The sequence below is a fragment of the Alexandromys fortis genome, unplaced genomic scaffold, assembly GCF_014885135.2.
Source record: "Alexandromys fortis isolate MF-2015 unplaced genomic scaffold, M_Fortis_MF-2015_v1.1 scaffold_68, whole genome shotgun sequence".
Taxonomy (NCBI): Eukaryota; Metazoa; Chordata; class Mammalia; order Rodentia; family Cricetidae; genus Alexandromys; species Alexandromys fortis.
Window position 1 is genome coordinate 3,609,269 of NW_026067948.1, and position 23,618 is coordinate 3,632,886.

At 43.6% G+C, this 23,618-nt stretch overlaps 1 protein-coding gene across 1 annotated transcript in view; it reads left to right on the plus strand.

Annotated features, from left to right (window-relative positions):
• Tnni3k (TNNI3 interacting kinase) overlaps window positions 1-23,618 on the plus strand; it is a 210,929-nt gene that overhangs the window by 135,369 nt on the left and 51,942 nt on the right. Inside the window, exons 20-21 of the mRNA XM_050149480.1 lie at window positions 2,426-2,558; window positions 16,727-16,836. Of these exons, the coding sequence (XP_050005437.1) occupies window positions 2,426-2,558; window positions 16,727-16,836 (243 nt within the window). The remainder of the gene's footprint in view (window positions 1-2,425; window positions 2,559-16,726; window positions 16,837-23,618) is intronic.

The window sequence follows — 23,618 nt, forward strand, 5'->3', positions numbered from 1 at the left end:
CACCACATCCTAGAAACATACAGCAGTGTGAGCAAGGGGGTGCTGTGGTCACGCGACCAAATAGGAAGCCAGAAAAGGGGAGAGGTCAGCCTTGCTCTCACAAGAGCTAGTGAAGGAGGCACAGGAATAACACCGATACCTTCTAACTAGTTGTCAGGACCCCAGGTGCCTGAAATATATTCATCCACCCTGCCTCCTGAGGCTTCTCTCCAGCATCAGCGTACTGCCAAGTGCATCCTTGGGCGCTAGACTCATCCACATCTGAACATATAACCTTTTAGATTTCATATATTCTCCCAACAAATGCGTGTTAACATCCCAACCCATACAGTCTAAGATTTACAATGATCCAAACTGCGGGCTGCAGAGATGCCTCTGTGAACCAAACATGGGGGCCTGTGTTTAGAACCTCAGAACTCATGTAATAAGCCAGACTTTAGTGCTTGAGAGGTAGAGACAGGAGGATCCCTGAGATTCACTGGCTCACCAGGCCGGTTTACTCAAACTGGTGAGCTCCAGTTTCAGAGAGAGGCCCATTTTCAGCAGGTAAGCGCAAGAGCACCTGAGGCAGACATCGGTCATCAGCCGCTGGCTCTACACACAGACACTAAGTCAGTTCTGGTTCATGCCCAGCAGACAGTGGACAAAGGAGCAAACAAATCCCACGGTGCGCGCTAAGGAGAAAAATCAAAGCCGTCAAAATGTGCAGGGAGTGAGTTAGTGCACAGAGAGGTAAGGGTGAAAACCTATGGCGTTTCACAAGAGCCCTAGTGGGTAAGAACAGCCTCATGGTTGGTGGGCATGGAAGGCAGAGGTCAGTGTGAGTCCAGCGGCTTTGAAACAAGAAGGCTCCTGGAGTGTGCAAAGCTAGTGACCGGAGAATATGAGGGAGGCGAACAGAGCTGTAATGGGGTGACAGAAGGGTGGAGTGTGTACTTTGGGGGAGGGCTATACAAACCTCATCTTAACCTTGAGACAGAGAAGAAGCTTGATCAATGGATCCTAGCCCTGGATGAACCGATTTAAATTGCCTTAAGTTTAAAAATGAGAATAAATGTGACCCTGAAAAGCGGTGGCTGCGTGGGTCTTGGGCACCTGCATCTCGTCGCTGCCCTGACTGAGCAATTTCCAGCGAAAGCAGCTGATTCCCTCTGACTAAGCCATTTCCAATGGGTAGAATCAAACAGAATCTCACCCCCGGCAAGTGACATTAATTATCTTCTTCACGGCATAGATGTAAGGATAACACTCCCCTCAAATTATTCCGGTGTTGTTTTAACTTGTACTAGCGATAAGGCCATATCTAAGATTCCTGATTATGTTGGACTCGCCCTCCACACTTCAGACACAACACCCCGTCAACCTGCTCTCAGGCACACACCGCCGGGGCGCACGCCTAACCTCCTCTGTAAGTTAAGACTCCTTGGATTGCAGGAGCTTGTGCAGGGGAACCGTGTCTAGTAATGCCAAGGTGTTCTAGGGTTAATTCTGCGTGATTTCAGCATAAGGCCAAACAGTCAGAAGAACTGTCAGTAGCAATACCACACACAGGATAAAAGAATACGACTTCCCGCCTTCCCCTAGGACGGTGACTGCGAAAGGCCACTGACAGGAGGCAGAGGTGGGAGAGCGCAGAGCTGGACCCCTGAGGACGGAGACACTGCCCAGTTACCTTGTGGAATGGTGCAACATCCATTTCATGAAGCAGCATCTGATGTTCTGGCCTTTGAACCGCAAAGAAATGGAAATTGTTTGCATTTCTGATCACTAATATGAAGAGTATAGTTCACATAGATGAGGCTGGGTTTGCTTTGTTACATATTTATTAGCTTGCCTTCTGGAATATTGCAGACACTGAACTCATGAAATTCACATCAGGGCAAACACAAGAAATTCCAGAGCCTGATATTACTAGGAAGAAATCCCCATCACAGGCATGCTGGGTGACTTCTTCATGGATCACTGTGTCTTCTGTCATGGGAACACACAGCTGTGGGCCTAATTGAGTCACTCACTTAATTGGAGCCCAGAGACTGAACAAGGGAAGATGTCTTCCACAGTGTGATTCAAGCCAAGGGAACTACTAGGGATGGGGCCTTGGTGGATTCCGAAGACAGCAGGGTGCCTGGGTCATAGATGGTGGTTGGGGGGGGGGGGGAAGGACCAAGGAAAAAAAGCACAGCTACCCCTGGAGGCAGTTATTTGTCATTAATATTGGAGGCGTCTTATAGAGTGCAGATGATAAGGTCCTCCAACGGTTTTGTGTTTCCTTGAGAAACTGACCCACATGAGAAGATGCACAGTTTTTGTTGCATTGGCGAGAGCAGAGGTGCAATCACTTCCTGCCCACGCCACCTGAGAGCATCGGAGAACCTTCTCCAGTGCAGGCTTGGAGGCTTACTCTGGTTACCTTTGGTCTGTGCAGAACCTACGCTGGATGGCTCCTGAGGTGTTCACACAGTGCACACGCTATACCATCAAGGCGGATGTCTTCAGCTACGCCCTGTGTCTGTGGGAGCTCCTCACTGGAGAAATTCCCTTTGCGCATCTCAAGCCAGGTAGGACCTGAAGTACCAGAGCAGCTCCACTTCCCAGCGCAATTCACAGAAAGGTGGACTGCACCTCTCCCTACAAAGATAATTATTCTAGTGGGTGGCAAGAGATCTTGCATTGCTTGACGGTGAGCATCCCACTCAGAAAGTGGTATGGCCTCACTCTGGATTTAGACATAGGTGCCTAGATGTTCTGAGTGCTTTATTCAAGTTTAGACCTTTGGTTTATCTATTTCTAATAAAACAAGCAAATTTCCCTGAGTATAAACAGGCCGATAAGGTGATCTATGTGTACACTCTTCAAGCTTGGATTTAAAAGGTGTCTTTAAAATCTGTATCTTGGGATGAGTGCAGAAGTAACCTGTCAAGGCTGGAAACACACTCCCTAATAACTTTGTATTAGGTGTGGCTATGTTCTTAAAATCATGCTTTTTAAGTGAGCATAATGATCACTGATGGTATAAATTACACTCACTTTGCCTGTAGGATGTGGAAAAGAGACAGCTAATCCAAGGCAAAGTGTGGCCAACTGCATGCACGTGTGTGTGCAGGCACACTCACAGGACAGAGGAGGGCACTGAGTGTTCCCATCCATCACGCCCTGCCTATTCCCTGAAGCAGGATCTATCCCTAGACCTAGGGCTTGTATCTCCACTTTGTTGGAAGTGAGTCAACTCCATCAACCCTCCTCTTTCTGCCCTTTAAGGAGTCATGACTGCGGGCACGCACAGGCATGTTGGATTTGTTGCTCGGCTGCTGGAATCTTAACTCCAGGCCTCAGGATTGCAGAACAATGGCTCTTAAAAGATGAGTCATTTCTCCTGTTCCAAGAGCAACTTCATTTCCATATATTATTATTATTTACAATGTTCTCCTGTCTTCTCAGACTGGACCTGAAGTCAGTTAAGACCCTGTGTTCCCAGAGCTAACCTGCTTGAGGTAAAACTGTGGAGTGAAATTCCATAGAAATCTTAATCACATTGGTACCTGCTGTGAAAGTCACCCTGGAAATATACCACAGAGACCCCCAAGATGTGTTAAAAAAGCAGGACCAAGATCACCGTAGACATTAGTGATGATGTACAGAGGGAGTACCCAGGTCTTGTGCTCTTTTCACTGTCTTAATTCCCAGAGTGTTCCAGTATTTTCCATGAATTCTGGTGTTTGTATGTTTTAGGAGTCAACTATAATGTAAGCACTCCTTGCTATGCGAAGGAAGTCAGTTTTCTTGTGAACTGGACCACCGATACCCTTTGGAGGATGTTGTTATGATGTATAGCTGTCTTGTCCTGAGGGTGCATACTGTAAAGACATCTGGGTATTGAACAATTTGATCCTAACTCCAGGTGCATGTGACATGCTCTTACAAAAGAGAGGCACAGCTGCCATGTCCTGACCCCAGGTGGCAGGCCGTTCACCTGGTACTGCTCGTTTCTGTTGGAATTGTCTACCCTTTACCATCCTTCATCACCTGCCTGGTTCAACCTACAGTACTTCATTTAAATTGTTGCTGTAGTATCCTCAGAGTTGATTTTATTGAGGCCTAACAGAAAGTTGTCTTTTTGGGTTAACAGTGAGTGAATTTTAGTAGATATGTACATTTGTATAACCACAGCCTCCTCAAATCCAGCTCCTCCCCACACTCCAGAAAACTCCATGCACTTCCCTGAAGCGATACCCTTTCCCTAGCTCTAGCACCCGCCATTGCTGAGCTGATTTCTGTGTCTAGAGTCTACTTCTCCCAGAATATTTCAGAAAGGAATCACTTTTCCCTGTTTATCTCTAGCCCATTCTTTCTCGGTTCTGTCTAATAAATTTGACTGTGCAGAGGCCAGCTGGTGACCTTTTGAGCTACTCAACTCTAGGGCTACAAAACACTTCAGAAGCCTGTGTACTTGTTTTTATTTTTCTTACACATTTGTTCAAATAATAAGAGCTTGCATCCTGGATGTAATGGTAAACTTCCTCATGTTCTGTAAAACAACACAGTCACCCAGCAATGTCTGACAACGTAGGTTTAAATACAGATCTTCTTGGCCATTGAAGCTTGGGTATGCCTGGAGCTTTTTGGTGTTATTAACACTGCCCTATGATTGCTGGTTTTCATAATGTACTGATATGCATATTGGCATCCATTGCTCTTTCTTTCCTGAAGTGTTTTCATATCTTCATATTGTCTTAGTATTTAATCTCTAAAAAAGCTTTGTCTCCAGATGAATCCAATGTGAGGCTGCAATGGCTGTCATCTGTGATCTGCTTAGCAGTGCCTTTAAAGAAGACCAAACATTTTCATTTACACATTCCCTCTAATCAAACTTCTATGTCATCTTACCATCTTCTCTAACACATTCACAGAGATACCTTCTTTTTCTATGACATGTTATATGAAGATCTGACAGGTTCAGATTTCAAACCTATGAGATCTGCTCTGCATTTTCTAGGGTCTACAGTGTGGATGAATTTGTAATTTTTTTACTTGTTTTTTTAAATATCAGCATTCAATTATTTCAGTGTGATTTGTAAAAGTAAACTACAATGTTCTAATAAATTACCTTAGTAATCTGTCAAGAATCAGTCAAAACAAAGAAATAAAAAAATGATATTATTTTATCCACATCAAAATCAACTTTTGTCCACACATACATAAGGACCACTCTCCTTTAATAGCTGCCACCGTCAACGTCAGTCTTCCAACTTTGTCCTTCTCCATAAAAGTTGCTTTTTGATTTTCACTACAGATTTTAGAAGCAGCTTGTTAGAAGGAAGCTGGGGGAATGAAGCACAGTGCTTTTGTTCCTTAGACCTCAATGCACTCTAGTTCAAGAGGAATTCACATTTCAATCGTATTGTTCTCAGGAAACACAGTATGTCTCTCCATTTGGTTAGATATACTTTTATTTTTTAATGAGCTTGTAATGTTATGCAAATATTAACCAATTTCTAGATTTAACCATGAAGTTTTTGCTTTTAAGTGCCGTTTTGTTACTTTTTAATTATTTAAAAATTTCATAGACGAGCACGATATCACATAATTCCCACCCCTCACTCCTTTCAACACCTCCTGTGCCCCAATCCCTCCCAAATATAAATACTTCTTCTTCTTTAATTTTCATTTCATATACATAATGCACACACACACGTATGTACATGTATCTGTGCACAACACACTGAGTCCATTTAGTACTGCTCATATGAACCTGTGTTTAGGGATGATCACACGTGACTGGCAAGGAGCTCAACGCTGGAGAAAATGGATTCTCCCTCTCTTAGCATTAATGGTTGCCTGAATCTCTTAATCCAGAGGTGGCTATTTGTGAGAGATCCTCCACCCTTCCTTTCTTCTCACTTCTCTCCCCTCTCCTTCCTTCTTCTCTTCTTACTTTCTTTTTGCAGTTAGTTTGTTATTTTTAATAACATTTTCCAAATATCTCTGAAATACAGCCGCTTACTTTCATTTCCTCTACAAGGCATATTCCTCACTTTTTATGCAGAATACTTACTACACAGTGTTGGTTGGTTGGTTGGTTGGTTTTTTGTTATTTGATTGGTTATTGGTTGGCTGGTAGTTTTTTGGTTGGTTGTTGTTTGGTTGATGGTTGGTTGTTGGTTGATTGGTTGGTTGTTTTTTGCTTGTTAGTTAGTTTGGTTGGTTAGATGGTGATTAAGGGTTGGATGGTTGGGGTTTTTTTTTCTTTTTTTATTTATTTATTAAAGATTTCTGTCTCTTCCCCACCGCTGCCTCCCATTTCCCTCCTCCTCCCCCAATCAAGTCCCCCTCCCTCATCAGCCCAAAGAGCCATCAGGGTTCCCTGCCCTGTGGAAAGTCCAAGGACCACCCACCTCCATCCAGGTCTAGTAAGGTGAGCATCCAAACTGCCTAGGCTCCCACAAAGCCAGTTCATGCAGTAGGATCAAAAACCCATTGCCATTGTTCTTGGTTCTCAGTAAACACCGTTATCAAAAATGTTACGGGAGTTCGGTTTTTCCCCATATTTTTTCGACCCCGGGCAGCTGGCCTTGGTGAGTTCCCGATAGAACATCCCCCTTGTCTCAGTGTGTGGGTGCCCCCCTCGCGGTCCTGAGTTCCTTGCTCGTGCTCTCTCTCCTTCTTCTCCTTATTTGGAGGATGGTTGGTTTTTGTTTGTTTGGTTGGTTGTTGGTTGGTTATTTGTCAGCAGTTGGTTGGTTCGTTGGCGGTTGGTTGGTTAATTGGTTGTCAACTGGTTTGTTGTTAGATTGTTGGTCGGTTTGCATTACTGGGACTAATCATAGGTCCTCAACATGCTTGGAAAATGGACTGGCACTGAGCTACCTACCTAGGACACATCCTGGCAATATCCTTGTCACCAGTTTTGACCGTCATCTCCTCTTCACCAATTGTAAGTCTCAGCATTCTGAATTTTCTTGTTTAATTGAATGGCATCCCTCACTTGAAATCCCTGATGTCTATTCTGTGTTCCCATAATAACAAAATTAATACAACCTTCTCCAAAATATCCAACAACTATATGAAAGCAAAATTCCCAACAGCTTTAGCCATGAGGAAAATACTTTAAAAGAGGATAACACAATTCTTATTAGAACGGATTTACCAAAAATTCCAAAAGTAATAACTGTTGTTGGGGACATAGAAGGAAGGCAGCTTAAACACCTTTTCAGTAGGAATATAAATTATTACAGCCACCATGGAAATGACTTGATAAACTAAAACTGGAGCCACCATATTATTCTGTGTTCCCTGAATGGGGCATATATCTGAGAGGAAGTGAAATGAGCATGCTAAAGAGACACTGGCATCCCTGTGTTATGGCAGCAGCATTCAAATGCTGAGATGTGGAGCTAGCACCAGTGTGAAGATAAATGGATAACGGAATGGGATTACCCCACACACAGAGTGAAATATTACTCAGTGATAAAGAAGAATGAAATCCTGTCATCCCAGCAAAATGGATGGAACTGGAGGGCACCATGCCCTGTGAAATAAGGCAGATTTAGGAAGGCAGGAAATGGGGGGAGCAAAGAAAGTTGGGTAATGAGTACAGAAACAAGAGGAATAAGTTGTGCTTTTCCAAAGCACACCAAGTGGCTATAATTCACAATAAGCTATTACATAGTTTATGAAGATATAAAAGAGAGACCCTTGAAGCCTCCAAAAAATGGAGAAAAGTAAGGAGAGGGAAGTGCTAGCCACCCTATTCAGTCGGTGCACGGCCCGACATGAGCACATTTCCAACCATACTTCATTAATGTGCACAATTACTACATGTTAATCGGGAGCGAAATGTACACATAAACCACCCAGAAAGCTCTTCTCACTCTGCTTTCCCGCAGGGTCTTCCTCCCACTATTGTCTATCATCACTGGTCATTACTCCACCTGCTTTCCCCTTCCCAGAGAAGATGTGTCCGTTTCTTCTCTGAATCATTCTCCGCCACTTTGTTTGCACTGATTCTGCATATTGGTGAATCTTTTCTGGCTTAACTAAAGTCCTTCCCCGCAATGTTCTCTACTTCCCTAGTATCAAGTTAAGTGTACTGGATCGCCCCCATGTCACCATGATTGCTGTAATTATTGTTTGATGTTCCTTAGTCTAGTAATTTCCTCTCTTGCATAAACTTTATTAATCCTGAAATTAACAACCAAAGGAACTTAAGACTCTTCCTCCAGAAATAAATACTACTTTTTAGGAGAAAATTACTATTTAATATAAAAGTTAGAAGCCTTGCCTAAGACCAACCTGATTCAAGTGTTTCAGAGAGTAAAATTTAGAGTACTTTACTGGAAAGAGAATTCACTTAGGATTCCTTGATGCTGAGCTCTCGCTAAGTCTGGGAAACAGCAGCAAATTGAAAACATTTGACAATTCATTGCAGCCAAGTTTGGGGGGGGGGGAGATTTCATAGCGAACGCTTAATTCAGGGTCGTGAGCTGGAAATCTCAAAACTAAACTCAGCCTATGGACCTGGGGAAGGGGATGTCCCACACATAGCCTTTAAAATTATGAATGGCAGGTTACTTAAAGACATGCTTACATCATGGGCTACACATGTGTATTCATTGAGTTTCCCATGCCTCTTTAAATAGCGGTTAATTATGTCCATCTCTCAACATGATCTGGATCCTAAGATGTCCTAAATATAATAATCTGACTGGATAAGCACACTGATAGTGTGGACATGCAGCCGGGATAAATCGAGTGGGATAAATCCCCTGTTTGCCATGCTAATCTTCACCAGTTTATCACTGAAATGAGGCGAGCCAGCTGCTCACTGCCGGCATCTCAAGAAGAATCGCATTGGTGCAGTAGCTGCTGACCTTTGCGTGGCCGCAGCTGACGATAATGCCCCGCTGCTCCATTCTGATGACAGAGATTGCAGTGAGATGGGCAATGACACCACTGAATGTTTCAAAAGTTAAGGCATGCTTGCTGTGGTTGGCCCATGGGGAGTGGAATAGGAGGTGTGACTTTGCTGGACTAGGTGTGGCCTTGTTGGAAGAAGTGTGTCTCTGTGGGGGCAGGCTTTGAGGTCATACATGCTCAAGCTATGCCCTGCATGGCACAGTCTCCTTCTGCTGCCGGACTCTCAGCTCCTTCTCCAGCACCGCGTCTGCCTGCATGCTGCTATGCTTCTCTCCATGATGATTATGAACTAAACCTCCGAATGGTGTGCCAGTCCCAGTTGTAGGTTTTTCTTGATAAGAGTTGCCATGGTCACGGTGTCTCTTCACAGCAATAGAAACCCACACCAAGACAGTACACTCCAGGAGTGCAATATCATAGCCCCGCCAGCCCTGCCCACTCCAACAAATGCTGCTGAAAAGTGCAACTTTTACAAAGACTGTGTCTCAGCTCTTCCTGGGGTTGCAGAACGCTGTTGCCTTGACTATAGCCTGCCTCGTTAGAAACGATGGCATGCAGTCAGCTGCACTTTGAAGAACACATGCACACAATCAAAATTAAAAATGTCCTATATACTTTATCTTGGTCAATACTGACAGATTCTTACTTTTCCTTTCTTTTTTCTCCCATACCCCTCTGTGTGTGTGTGTGTGTGTGTGTGTGTGGTGTGCAGTGTGTATGTGGTATGTGCATATATGTATATGTGTATGTATATGGTGTGTGTGTGCATACATGTATTCTGCAATGTGTGGTATGTGTATGCATATGTACATATGTATATGTGTGTATGGTGTGTGAGTACATATGTTGTAGTGTGTGTATGCATATGTATGTAGTATGTGTGTGCATGCTTGTCTGATGGGTGTGTGTGGTGTGTTTGTTGTGTGTGTGTAATGCATGGTGTCTGTGTGGTGTGCGTGCATACATGTGTATGTGTGATGGTGTATGAATGTATGTGTGGCATGCATGTGTGTGTCTATGGTGTGCTGTGTGATATATGGTGTGTGCATGTGTACTGTGTGTGTGTCACATTTGTGTTTTTGTGTTGTACACACACGCTGGAGGGCAGAGGAGGACCCTGGGTGTCCTCTTCAGCCACTCTCTGTTGTGTTTCTGATACAGAGTCTCTCTCACTGCAACTAAATCTCACTACTTTGCTTAGATTGGGTGACAGGCGAGTTCCTGAGATCTGCCTGTGTCTGCCCCACCCAACACTGGAACTGCAAGCATGTGTGACTACGTGCAGCTTTTCCACGATGCTGGGGATTTGAACTCAGGTCCACTGTGTTCACACAGGCCTCCTTTCTCAGAGCCCCTTTTTCTGCTTACAACAGAAATGTTTTGTTTAATTTTACAAAATAAGTCAGTGAGGGATTATTTTAGGAGTTCGGAATCCAGTGTATAATTAAGCATAAGTAAGAAAGAGATGATTCATTTCATTGTGGGAGGCTGTGATACCACTCCGGCCACAGGGCCGTGCCGCAACATGAGCTGGAACCTGTGTACAGAAGGCAGTTGTAGACTTGCAATCTGCAGTAATGCTCAAGACGACCTTTGGAAGACCTCATGATCTAAATAAGGCCATAAACAATCAGTGGTGTTGTAACATCTCGCCTTCCAGGTTCAGATTACAAAGGATTGCTTGAACTCTCAGATTTGTTGTTATCAATAACGGCAGCTGTTAGCACTTATTGGGAGCCAACATCATGCTGGGCCTCTCAGATAGGTGTCAGTGAGGACTAAAACCCATGCTCTGGGTTTTGTTAGGACAGGCATTGATGTCACATGGGAGTGCGGGCACAGCCAAGGCTCTGAGCCCATCATTGTCCCCATCAAACTGACTCTTCCCTGCTGAAGCTCATGCTTGGCAAAATTATTCCTTGCTGAGACAAACTGCTTAATTGGACCTCCCAGGGAGTGTAGAACAAAGCCAGTCTCAGAGTCCAGCCTCCAATTCCCCATGAAGGGCATCTCTTCACAGGCCATGATGCTTGTTTACAGAGGCCTTCACCAAAGGTTCTAGATAAAAGATTACTGAGTGAGTTCTCCACAAGGTCTCAACAATTCACATGCCTGTGCTACAATTTAATAGCCTGCTGGACAAAATATACATCCCACGATGCCTCTGGATGCTAGGCATTGGGCTTTCTGAAGCACAATAATGAGTTTAGTCATCGTTCACATTAGCCCATCCTTCCATGCATTCATCAGATGTTGGGGAGTCCAAGGAAGCTGCAGTAAGCACCTGTGATGTCAACCCGACTCCTCACACCTCTGTCTACTTAATCTGTGACTTCCTGAGTGTTTACTTTCTGCAACTTACTGCACTATGCTCTCTGACGCACCAGCTAGAGATGTAGTCCCTGACCTCAGGGACTTTGTGATTGTGCTGCAGAGACAGACAAGTAAGCAGGCAATGAAGTGTGGCTCAGGAGGTGTCATCATACCGTGAGGTGCTGCTGGAGAGATTAGGAGGAATCCAAGAGAACATCTATGCCAACATCCGGAACAACAGATTCCACAGAGGAGAAGTTGGTTAGACAAGCCATATCATAGAACTTACAACCAAAACATGAACATATTGGCGAATGCAGTGATTAATTTCTTAATGACCCATTTGCTTATCATATTTTACTGAAGATAATAATACCATGTTTCCACTTAGACTGTTACACCTATGTAGACTAACCAATGTCTTTTGATTTTTTTAACGTGTTACTATCATGTGTATGTGTGTGGGTGCCAGTGGGCAGTGCTGGCATCTGTGTGGAGATCAGGGGACTTCCTGGAATCAGCTTTGTCTTCCCATTCTGGGTTCTGACATTTGAATTGTCACCAGACTTGTGTGGCAAGAGCTTTTACCAGCTGAGTGGTCTCAACAGGACCGTAAGTACTTTTTGATAAAGGAATTGTGGAAGAGGGTTGTCACTGGTTGCATGTGACCTGTTTTTAGAGATGACACTAATGAGCTACATCTGTATCTTCTCTACCTTGAGAAAGTGTTGCTATAATAGAGCAATCCGAGACCTCTAATTGGCTCTCTGGTAGAAGAGACCCTCAGGGCTGACTTATAATATTATTATGTTTAAATCTCATCACTTAAAATAACGTGAGTGGGGAAAACTATTTTCTATAATAGTGCTGTTCAATATGGAGACAAGTGAGCATGGCTGTGTAAAAACCATATTAATTGAAACCATCCAGATTACAAATTCAGTTTCTCAGTGCCTAAGAGTCTACTGCTTATACACTGTACAGTGCAGGAGGACATCCTTATCACCACAGAGAGGTCCTGTAAGCAGCTCTGTACAGTGCAGGAGGACATCCTTATCACTGCAGAGAGGTCCTGGAGGCAGCTATCTACAGTGCAGAAGGACATCCTTATCACTGCAGAGAGGTCCTGCAGGCAGCTCTGTACAGTGTAGGACGTCCTTATCACTGCAGAGAGGTCTGGAGGCAGCTCTGTACAGTGCAGAAGGCCATCCTATATCACTGCAGAGAGGTCTGGGAGCAGCTCTGTACAGTGCTGAAGGACATCCTTATCACCACAGAGAGGTCCTGCAGGCAGCTCTGTACAGTGCAGGAGGACATCCTATATCACTGCAGAGAGGTCTGGGAGCAGCTCTGTACAGTGCAGAAGGATATTCCCATCACTGCAGAAAGGTCTGGGGACAGCACTGTACAGTGCAAGTTAGTTATAGTTCAAGAAATTCATGAGTTCAGGTAGAATTTTAAAAATATTTGCACAATTAATGGTTGCTTTCATTTTTAAATTTGGACTTACCATCTTTGCATGGCAAAGATTTCTTTTCAAAAGCAGAATCCAACATTCTCATGAATCAATTAACATAGTTTCTGTAAGAATAAAAAAGGTATTTGATGAATGGGCTGACAGTCATCCTCCCGGATCTGAGCACCAGGACATTCCCCAGCTGTGAGCACAGCCTGGCCACAGGCAAGACTTCGACCAACCCTGGAGCCCAGTGCGGATATTCCAGTGGAGGTAATAATGAGCACCCTCATGACCAAGAGGAGAGCAGAGAGACTCCAAAGGCTTGCAGAACCTGCTTTGAACAGTAAAGAATCAAAGTTCGCTCATCAAAATGGACTTCCCAGACACACTACCAAGAAGCAAATAAATTACTCTCATGCTTGATCTCAGAATATGAGACAGCTTCTAAAGGACTGTGGGGTTGAGGCATCAGTTTAACCCGTTCTGAGCAGTCTCGCTCCCCTCACCAGGAGACCTGCTCATGATTACTGGGCTGATTTCTGGGCATGTCCTGGTGCTCAGTCAGTATGACCCAGTGATTGGGTAACAGATTTTATTCATAAAATTAATGATAAGCTGGGCAGTGTAGCTCACACTTTTAATCTCAACACTCGGGAAGCAGAGGCAGGCGGATATTTGTGAGTTCGAGTCCAGCCTGGTCTACAGAGCGAGTTCTAGGACAATGAGGGCTACACAGAGAAACTCTGTCCTGAAAAACAAAGAAACAAAAAAAATAATGATGAGTAAGAATCTATTGATTTGGTGGCTCTGCCTTTCTTGATCCTTGAAGGAACTGAAAATAGTTCAGAATAACCAACAAAGGGACTCGAGGATCAAGAAGGATGGTTCGATAAATAAGAACAGTCTAAACAGCAAGGAGCTTGGAAGCTGCCTTTCAAAAAAAATTCCCTAGTACGGTGGTGGTAATGACCATCCTTTAGACTCACTAGTGAGAGCACTAGCTAATATAACTATTTAGAAAATAGTATTCATGTCATTTGGCATGTTATTTTCTTTTTTTAGTGACTCTTAAATTTTACTTTTATAATGTAGTTATTATAAAAATAGATAACAGCAAAGTAACCATAGTAGCAGGACCTGCAACAAAGTAACAGTATTAGCAGAACCCACAACAAAGCAATCATAGTAGTGGGACCCGTAACAAAGTAACCATAGAGGCGAAGGCTGCAACAAAGTAACCATATTGGCAGGACCCCCAGCAAAGTAACAATATTGGCGGGACTTGCAACAAAGTAACAGTTTTAGAGGGCCTGGCAATAAAGTAATCATGGTAGCGGGATGTGCAACAAAGTAACAATATTAGTGGGACTTGCAAAAAAGGATACACAATATTTAAATGTATTTCTTTTGTCTATTTTTTCTGTATTTATATATTTCTGTCATTTATAAACTCTGGAAGACTGTTCACCCTGTGTATTACCTTAAGTTTGTATACTGAAAATATTGTGTCAGAAAATAGTCTCCTAAGACATAGCTTGCTTGTTTGTTTCAGAGAGGGTTGTATAGCCTCGGCTAGCCTGGAACTCACTATGTAGTCACAAGTGCTTTTTGGTCATCTCAAGAGTGATTTTAAAAATATAGCTGGGCAGTGATGGCACCCACCTTTAATCCCAGCACTCACTTGGAAGGCAGAGGCAGGCAGATCTCTGTGAGTTCGGGGCCAGCCTGGTCTACAAGAGCTGGTTTCAGGACAGACTCCAAAGCTACAGAGTAATCCTGTCTCTAGAAATATATATATATATATATATACACACACACACACACATATGCACACACACATACACACACACACACATGCACACACACACACACACAAAGACTCGAGGGTCTGAATGATCATCTTAGTGGTGAATGCTGTTTCTTGCTAGCTACTACAGCATTTTAGAACTTAATACATAGTGCTAAGTTTCTCCCTTTTCATACAATAATAACCTAGGAAGAAAGTACAAAAGAGGCATGTTATTTTCACCCCTTAATATACCATAAATGTCTGGTCTATAATATACAGAAATTCCCATTGAAAATATTTTTTGAAAATTTTTAAATAATCTAAAATTGAGACGTGATTAAGTAATTTACAGTAAATGCAATCATTAAAATGTGTTAACACATAGTTTTAACAACATGGAAAATGCTTAATTGCTTAATGCTTTAATTTATGAAAAAGGAACTACATAGCCACATGTCAACATAGGCTCAATCATAGATGGAAAAGAGCAGAAATTCTCCAAATAGTTCAACAAATATTTTGAGAAAGATCCTTCACCTGTAATTGCTTTTCCAAACTCAGAGCAAAGAAGCAGAGAACTGCTCTCTGTAATCAATACTAGAACCTAAATTAAAGCTTCAGCATGAGGTGACTCGGGTCAGTTTAACTCATTATATGAACAGAATAGGTTTTTCCCTCTTAATAGTTGTATTTTATATTTTCTATATATTTCTATATAAAATCCCCTTCATTTTCTCAATTCCTACAAATAATGAGAATTAATTTTACAATTGGTAAAATTGGGTCTTGATTCATAATAATCCAAAAAGCGATTAATTTAAGTTACTTGGAGGGTAACTTCAGTAGATCTACTGGAATTAGATGGATAAACAGAATTCAGTGAACATGGACTTGGACTTTGGTCTAGAAGATGCACTTGTTGGGAGTTATATCTCAAAGCCACAAGATATAAGCCAATGCTCCATTACCACAGTCTAGAGTCAGGGTGTAGAGTAACCTAAAGTCTTTCAGCCCTCTGGAGTGGACCGTTTTTAAGCCTTAAACAGAGCAGTATGTGATATCATTTCCATTATCACATGTATCAAACCAAGGGTGGCCTCAGGAATAAAAGCTATGAGTTATTATTTAAAGGATAAAAATTATGAACTTGTCCTGGGCTCAGACATTAGTACCTGCTTTAAATGACTATCAAGAGGCCTTGAATTTATGTCTGTACCATGATGCTTGATATAAAAGACAGTGTGGCAATCAGTGCTTGAAAAGAGAGAAATCAGAAATCCCCATAACACAACCCCATGGTACAGAGTCTGAGGTGAGTGTGACTTGGAAAGCCAACCTCCCAGGCAGAACAAGGGGATTCCATCAAGAAATAATTCCAGTTGTAACCATGGGTGAGAGTCACCTTCATACAGTGAGCCAACAAGTAGCTTTTCAGGATTAAAATGTTCTCAATGTTCTTATATCAATAATAATATTTTACTTAGCCAGGCAGTGATGGCACACGCTATTAATCCAAGCACTTAGGAGGCAGAGAGTTGGATCTCTCTGAGTTCAAGGCCATCCTGACCTACAAAGCGAGTTCCAGGACAGCCAGGGCTATGAAGAGAAGCTCTGTCTTGGGAATCAAAACAAACAAACAAAATTTAATTTAATATATATTTTTCTTGTGCAGATGCTCCCAGACATGCAAAGTCTAGTGGTAACCCATGCATCATGGTGCATAACACTAATGCATTAACCTGTGTGTATGACACTGTGAAGCCTTGAAAATTGTTTCACTTAGGAGTTTGTGTGAATAAATGTGCAGATGAGCATGCAGTGGAGCACACGTGACGATCAGGAGACAACCTGCAGAAGACAATTCTATCTTTCTACCCCATGGGTCTCAGGAATCAAACTCAGACTGCCGGGATTGGTGGCAAACACCTTTCCCTTTCCCCACTTGCTGACCTGACACTGGAGAGGTTTGAGCCGCCCAGGTTCCAGTCAATTTCCTAATATTGTGTACATCTGTGTACTTCAAGTAGCCTGAGTATTTGCTCCCCTGTTCCTCCATGAATTCCATCTGCTCACTACACAGACCCAACTGTCAAATGGATGGGAAATAATAAATGTAAAGTTAGCGTTAGTTGTCTACTCTTCGTTGGTCAGGTAGGAAGTCAGTCGGCTTAGAGGTCCTTGCCTTCGGATGGGTCTTGTCTCTTTCCATCTTTCTGGAATAGGTCAGTGAAGTTTGCATCCTTATTTTGTAGCGGCTGCGGCAGCAGACATGGCTTACCACCACATCAGACCTCCCATCGGCTACTCCATCCCCAAGCCTATCTCATCTCTGCTGATGCGGGGCTGGAACGCCTGTCCTGAAGTGAGTGACTTTGTTTCCTCTTAGAAAATGTGTGATGTTTCAAAGTGTGTCACAGACTGGGGCTCCAACATCTACTTTCCAATGTGTGCCAGAGCAGTGCGGTGAGGAGACTGACCTGCCACTGGGGGCTTGAGCAGTTTGGACTTCTGCGTTGCTATTCCCTGCTTTTGAGCTATTGCTCACAGCTGATTAGGAGAAGAGAGACCAGGATTTGAGAGGAGACACCCAGCCCTTCAGCTGCAGTTCAATTGGCTTGAGCCACGGCAAGTACTTTTCTAGAGGAAAAAGCTTTGGCACAAGACGGACACGAGCTGGCTTTTCACATGATGAAGCCAGCCTGCAGGAGACTCTAGGGGACAAGGTTTTCAGCAGTTACCTAATCTGGCTGCACCAGCCATGGTAGCTGTTGGTCCCTGAGTTTGTTCTCAGAGGACAGAGTTCCTCTCTTATACGAGAAGGCAACAATGCCTATGGATCTCTCTGCTCCTGTCTTCTCCCAGTTGCTCGAATCTGGTCAAGAGATCATGGGTCTCCCTGAGAGAGTAGTGAGCTGGTTCTAGGATCCTCAGATATAAATACCAGAAGACAGGCACTGTTCATGACAGCTCCTCTGATCTTGTCTTTTCTTCAATAGCCTTGTTTGTTCTTCCTAAACCTCTCCCCAAGAAAGCAGACTAAGTGAGGCTATTACTATTTTGGAATGTACCCCCAACGGACAGATAGAATAAGACCCACTTTAGATATCTAAAAGAAAAGGTACAATTTGTTTGTTTGGGTTTTTTTTTTATTTTTTAAGGCAACGCCAAAAGTTCATTGCCCAACCCACTATGTTAGGGACAAACTTTTAGAAAAAGTTTGTACAGGATATGTTCTCAGTGTCTCAGAGGACAACCTCTTCTTCTGGAGGTTCAATCCAGTGTGTGTTGTGTTGAATTTAGAATCATCTCATAGCTGGTAGGTTGACACCATAAGAGAAGAGTTTGTTTTGTTTGTTCAGTCTTGTCTTGTCCATTGTTATAACCCCAGCACTCAGAACCACATGTTACAAATGCTCAAAAACAACATCTGTAGAGAAAACGGACAAAGGCCTCTTGTGGGAACCTCTTTTCCATGTCTAGGTCTTGGTCTTGGTCCTGGTGCATCCTAAGATGCACACCAAATGAACAAATGAATTTCGGAAAGTTGGGGGTACAGAGAGATAGTGTGAGTTGTGGAAGTCTTCCCAAATGTGACACATGGGTAGAGATTAAAATCCAAAGACAAAAAGTCACTGGATAAAGGGCTGGTGAGAGAACCAAATCTCTCCAGGAAAGAGAAAGCGTGCAAACTCACCGTGAGCAAAGAGATGAAGTGCTTGCTCATCTTGACAACACTGAACCCCTGACAGGTTAACGCCCTCGGCCAGGTGCTACTGGGTAAAAGATCTTGAGGTGTAAAAGACTAATGCCATGTTATCCTGCCCATTCCTTCATCTTCATATTCATTTTTGAGATGTTCAGACATGAGTCGTGTGTAGACATCATTTCCACTTTCCCCTTGCCCCTCTTCAACTTCACCCTCAGATACTTTCTTAACATAGCGCAGTTCAAACTCCCAATATTCCAAAGACTCTGGTACTGGCTTAAGTGTCCAGCCAGACTAAGGCATTTCCAGTCAGTACCATAAACACAAGGAAGCATGTTTTGTTTTGTTTTGTTTTTGAAGGCAGGGTGTTGGAAGGAGGCTGCCTGTTTGTCCCTGCTACCCTGAATCAAACTAATCACATAGAAACTGTATTAATTAAATCACTGCTGGGCCCATTAGCTCTAGCTTCTTTTTGGCTAACTCTTACATATTAATGTAACCCATTTCTATTAATCTGTATATCGTCATGTGGCTGTGGCTTACTGGCTAAAGTTCTGGCATCTGTCTCCAATGGGGCTTCATGGCTTCTCTCTGACTGCCTCCTTTCTCCCAGCATTCAGTTTACTTTTCCTCACTTAGCTAAGTTCTGCCCTGCTATAGGTCCAAAGCAGATTCTTTATTCATTAATGGTAATCACAGCATACACAGGGGAATTCCACATCAGCAAGGTGTGCCTGATGATGACTGGCCTGGAACTTGTGTTGTAGACCTGTCTCAGAAACTGCAATATGAATGTATACATGGAATTGTAGATAATTTATATTTGGCTCTATAACGTTAAGAATATTATATAACAGAAAATGAAATTTTTGTTTAGAAGTATACTTGCTGAATATAAAGGTTTTCTCGTCATTTACTGAGACCTTTCCATGTAACTCTGTTCATGAATTAACTTTAGAGTTCACAGCACACTATCCACCCTACCCGGTGTGTCTGTGGAAGCAGAGATTCTCAGACCCTGTCCCCATCCCACAGGATGAGCATCCCTAGGAGGAAAGCTGAAATTGCACATTCAGCAAGCACCCTAGCAGCACATGCCCAAGAGAGACGAATCTGAAGCGTGAAAACTAAAGAAATGTTCTCAGGTCAGAACAGCCCAGGGGCTGCTGGCACTGTGATCTGGCTGATTCTAACAGGCACTTGTGCGGTTGCCATGGGGACTCAGCGGAGTAAAGCAAAGCTGAGATCTATTGCAAAGGAAGCAGCCTAAGGAAGGGAGGCGGTGTACAAGTGGGAGGAAGGGAGGCTTAGCCCCTGCACTGCTGGAGAACTAGTGACAACAAGGGAGGAGAACAAAGTTACCGTGGCTTCATGGCAGAGACAGGATGTTTAAAACATTAGGAAAATGAAAGATAGAGAAACAAAAACATCTCCCTCCATCTGTCAGTCAGAACAGAGGAAACTGACCCTACAGGAAGGCAGATGCTCCTCTTACCCCAGAGGTGCTTCCCACCATGAGGCGGTATCTGGAGAGACAGGAGGATGTCATGGGACTGGAACCAGGTAGAAAGGCCGAATGGAAACAGACAGGGCAAAGCCTGAGCCAGAGATGTCTGACTCTCTGCAAGACAGAGGAAGCGGGTGAAGGACTTTCGAAATTAGAACGGTTCATCATTTGCTGTCAGTGCCACACAGGAAATAGAAGTGGGACACCAGAGTTTGCAAGGTCTGAGCAATCCGTTAAGTCTGTTTGGTATTATAAATATCAAATATAGCTAGAAGGACACAGAGGCTGGGTTGGATAGAAAGATGGGAAGAGAACACTTGTTTCTCTTTCGTCTCCCCCTACCCCAACCAGACAATGTGAAGAATGTCTTCTGATCTGTGAGTGCATAGGGCTGAACATCTTACTGGGTATCAGTGTAAATTGCCTGGCAAGACTTGCAGTTTTCGGGTAAATGTGACTTGCAACAAAGAGGTTTATTCACTATTGCTCACAAATCCAGTGTTTATGTGCACATTTGGTCTCTCTGCAAGGAGGGTGCTCTCAGCAAACAGCGCAGCAAGCTCAACCAGAGAGATCAAACCTCCAAAGATCCATGTTAATGGGTTATTTGGTTTTCAAAGCCTTATATTAATAACAATTGGCAATAAAGCTCGTTAAAATTCCTTTTGTTCTTGAGCCATTGTGTTGCTTCGGAAACCTGTTTGCCCTTCTGAAAGGAAGGAAGCTGAGATCGCCCTCTTCTGGACTTAGAGGATTTTTCAAACTTTACAGTTGGCTTGGAAACCCTCAAATTTTTTCTCTTAGATGAATGGCAGATTTTTAAAGACTTCTACTTAAGATCTAAGAAAATTATCGACAGAGAAATTACAAATGGGCCAAATTTACCACTCTGCAGTACAATTAACAAACATAGCTGAATTTTCATTATACCTAATTAGGAAAACAGATCAGGCACACATGAATATATAATCATCGGTGTAGAAAGCAAAATTGTAATAGCACTAATTGAGATGTGTAAAACAATTTCCATAAAATATACATCACATACAAAATGTCCTTTTCATGTTGACTCTTTCATTCATTTGAGGGATTTTTTTTTTTGTCGATTTTCTAAGACTAGGCGAAGGGTTCCATCATTCCATTCCCTGAAGTAGCCTGTTTACTCAACTGTAGGGAACATTCTCCTGGCTCTGTCTTCCATTTTTGTACTATAGCTGACAATGAACTTCTATTTCACTGGAAATGAAGAATTACTGAACGTTTATTCCCCAAACAGTGCATGTTCAGCATACACAATGGCTAGATATGCTTTTGATCCTCCAGAAGGCAGCCTTTGCAGCAAATGCATGTTATGCAGCTTGCTGTCTCTGACCCTCTACTTCTAAAAGTGGTGAATTAGAGTCTCCTGGAGATGGTGGGTGTGATGCAGCTTTGCAAGCAGGGTTTTCAGTTCTGTTTTCTCTGTTAGGAACTAGAGGCACGCCGTTTCCTGCCTCAGAATGAGTGGTATTCAACTCCCATGGTGGGAAAGAAGGTCCTAGCATCCCCACTGTCCCAGCATTGTCCCCATGTGCCCCGACATCTGGGTGTTTATCTCCAAGGTCTCGACAGTGAGACTCCTGGTTTAGAGTGGGAGAATCTGCCTCACTCTGCAGTGCGCTGGTTTTGTCTTTAACGGAAACGATCTCCTTGTCAGAGCTGGAATAGCATGACGCAAGTTTCTCCTTCCCCCTATCTTCCCGTGGCTGCTGCCTTTCATCTGTGGTCCCCGTTTGTGTCATACGACTTCCCGAACTAGAATCTGTCTTTCTCTCGTCGAGGGCTTGTTTCTGTTCTGTCACCCCGCCCTGTGTTCCTGGTGCCGCCCCATGTTTATCTCCTAGTGGTGCAGCTTTGCCTTCACTGCTGTGCTGTAAATGGCCAAGGGCTTGCGTCCCAGTGGGGGATGAGCAGCTCTCCTTGAGCAGTTCTGTTCTTCTGGGGTGTGGAATAGATTGTGGCCTCGTGAGTGACAGGTTACTGTGGGGTTGTATCCAGGCAGTGGGAGAGGAGTCCGAATCCTCTATGTAAGAGCTCTTGTTTCCCCTGCCATTTCCTTCCCCATCCATAATATGACTTTCCACACTTCGATGTAATATTTTAGATTTTCTCACTAATGGTTTTTCTTCACTTCCAAGCTGTGCGTGGCTTAGTTTTTGCTCTTCCTGTTGTAAAGCTTGATTTTTACCTAAGCTGTGATCCCCCTGGAAGGTGTCAATCACCTGGTAACTGGGGGACAAAGTGAACTGGTGTAGCTCATTGAGCTTTAGTTTGTCCTGGTGGGTACATTGAGTCAACACCGTTACCACATGGTCTGTAGGTTCCGTAGCAGCATGTTGAGGCGATGAAACACTGCCCTCTTCATTTCTCAAATGGGCTGCAGAGGGACCCATAGCTTCCATTTGTAGCTGGGTAGCATTTTCCCTTTGCACAGCTGAGAAGGGAGGGAGTGAGCTCTGGTGCTCAGCAATCCTGGCAGTAGACTGCTGCACTGTTGATGAACTTCCCTTAGGAATGTGGCCCATGGGACAGCACCCACTCTGTACAGAGCTCACGTGGTCTACAGACAAGCTGTCAGCTCCGTGGAGGCCATTCCTTTCCTGGTAAGGGGTCTGCTGTGAGGCACTTTCCAGTGGCACCTTTGAACAAGAGAGTTTAGCATGGCTGCGCCTCTCTGGCAGCTGAGAACTAACAAAAGACATGGGTGTTGCTTTGAATTTTCTCTCAGAAGTTCTGGCTGCTTTCTTGGGACATAACCCTGTGTGTTTATGTTTCTTGGGGAGTTCTTGTGGGACGTCTTCCGGGTGTACCCTAGCTTTTCCAAAGGGGTGAAGATCTAACTTTATCCTTAAGTTCCGTCCCTTCCCTTTCTCACTCGGATGGAACTGCTTGAGTCTCTTCTTTTTCGGAACCTGTTGCTCTGGAAGCCATCCTTTTGGTTCCTTGGCCTCCTCCAGGCTGGTACAGTTTTTGAGATCCAACAAAGTTGGGTAATGACTTTTACTCTCTAGCTGTCTCCTGGAGGCTGGTGTTTCTGCTGACACCACCAACCTGTTCCCCCCAACTAAATCAGGATCATGGAACTTAACCCTCTTTGTAGAACACGACTTCTTGATTTTTGCAGACAGCTTTGATTTGTCTTTGTTCCCCTGAGTCCTGAGGAATTTTTTGATTGCTCGGCTAATTTGGATTTGTTCTTTCTCCGACTTGGTGAGTGCTCTGTGACGTGGCTTCTTCTCTTTCATACAATCATGAAATTCATCCCAGGACACACATTTGCAGGTGAGAGGAGTGTTAGGATGGACATCCATAGGCTTGTTCTGCTTTAAGAGGCCACAGTGACCGTTACATCCCCCTCTATGTCTGTGGGAAATTTTTCCCACAGCACGTTCCTCTGGCTCCCATAGCTTGGAGGATGAGCTCTGTCCGAGTGGCTGTGCTGCATTCTCTCCTTTTCCTATTGGAGGTTTCCACGATTTGTCTGGTAAATGCTTCCAGAGACTCTCTCTTGCCAAAGCTGAGGCGGATGTCACATATCTGCTTCCAAATGTGGCACTGCTCACATCTGCCAAACAACAAATAAAGGAATTTACCACTGGGCATAGCTGTAGTATCCTAACCAACCAAGACCCTTTTGAAAATTGTGGGACGATTTCTTTAAAATCATAATTTCTGAATGTTTCCTAATATCCTGCCGATACCAAAGAGGACCCTTGGCTAGTTGGTGTGTTAGCAATGGTATCCTTTGGTGTCATTTGTCAATCAGCTGTGATGCTGACTTAGAAACAGTGGCATTAGGAATTAAATGACATTCATATTAACTCATATTTAGATTTAGTTATGGTTATGTTAGCTTTGAAGATGAATGACATCCAAATCCATTTTAAAGGGC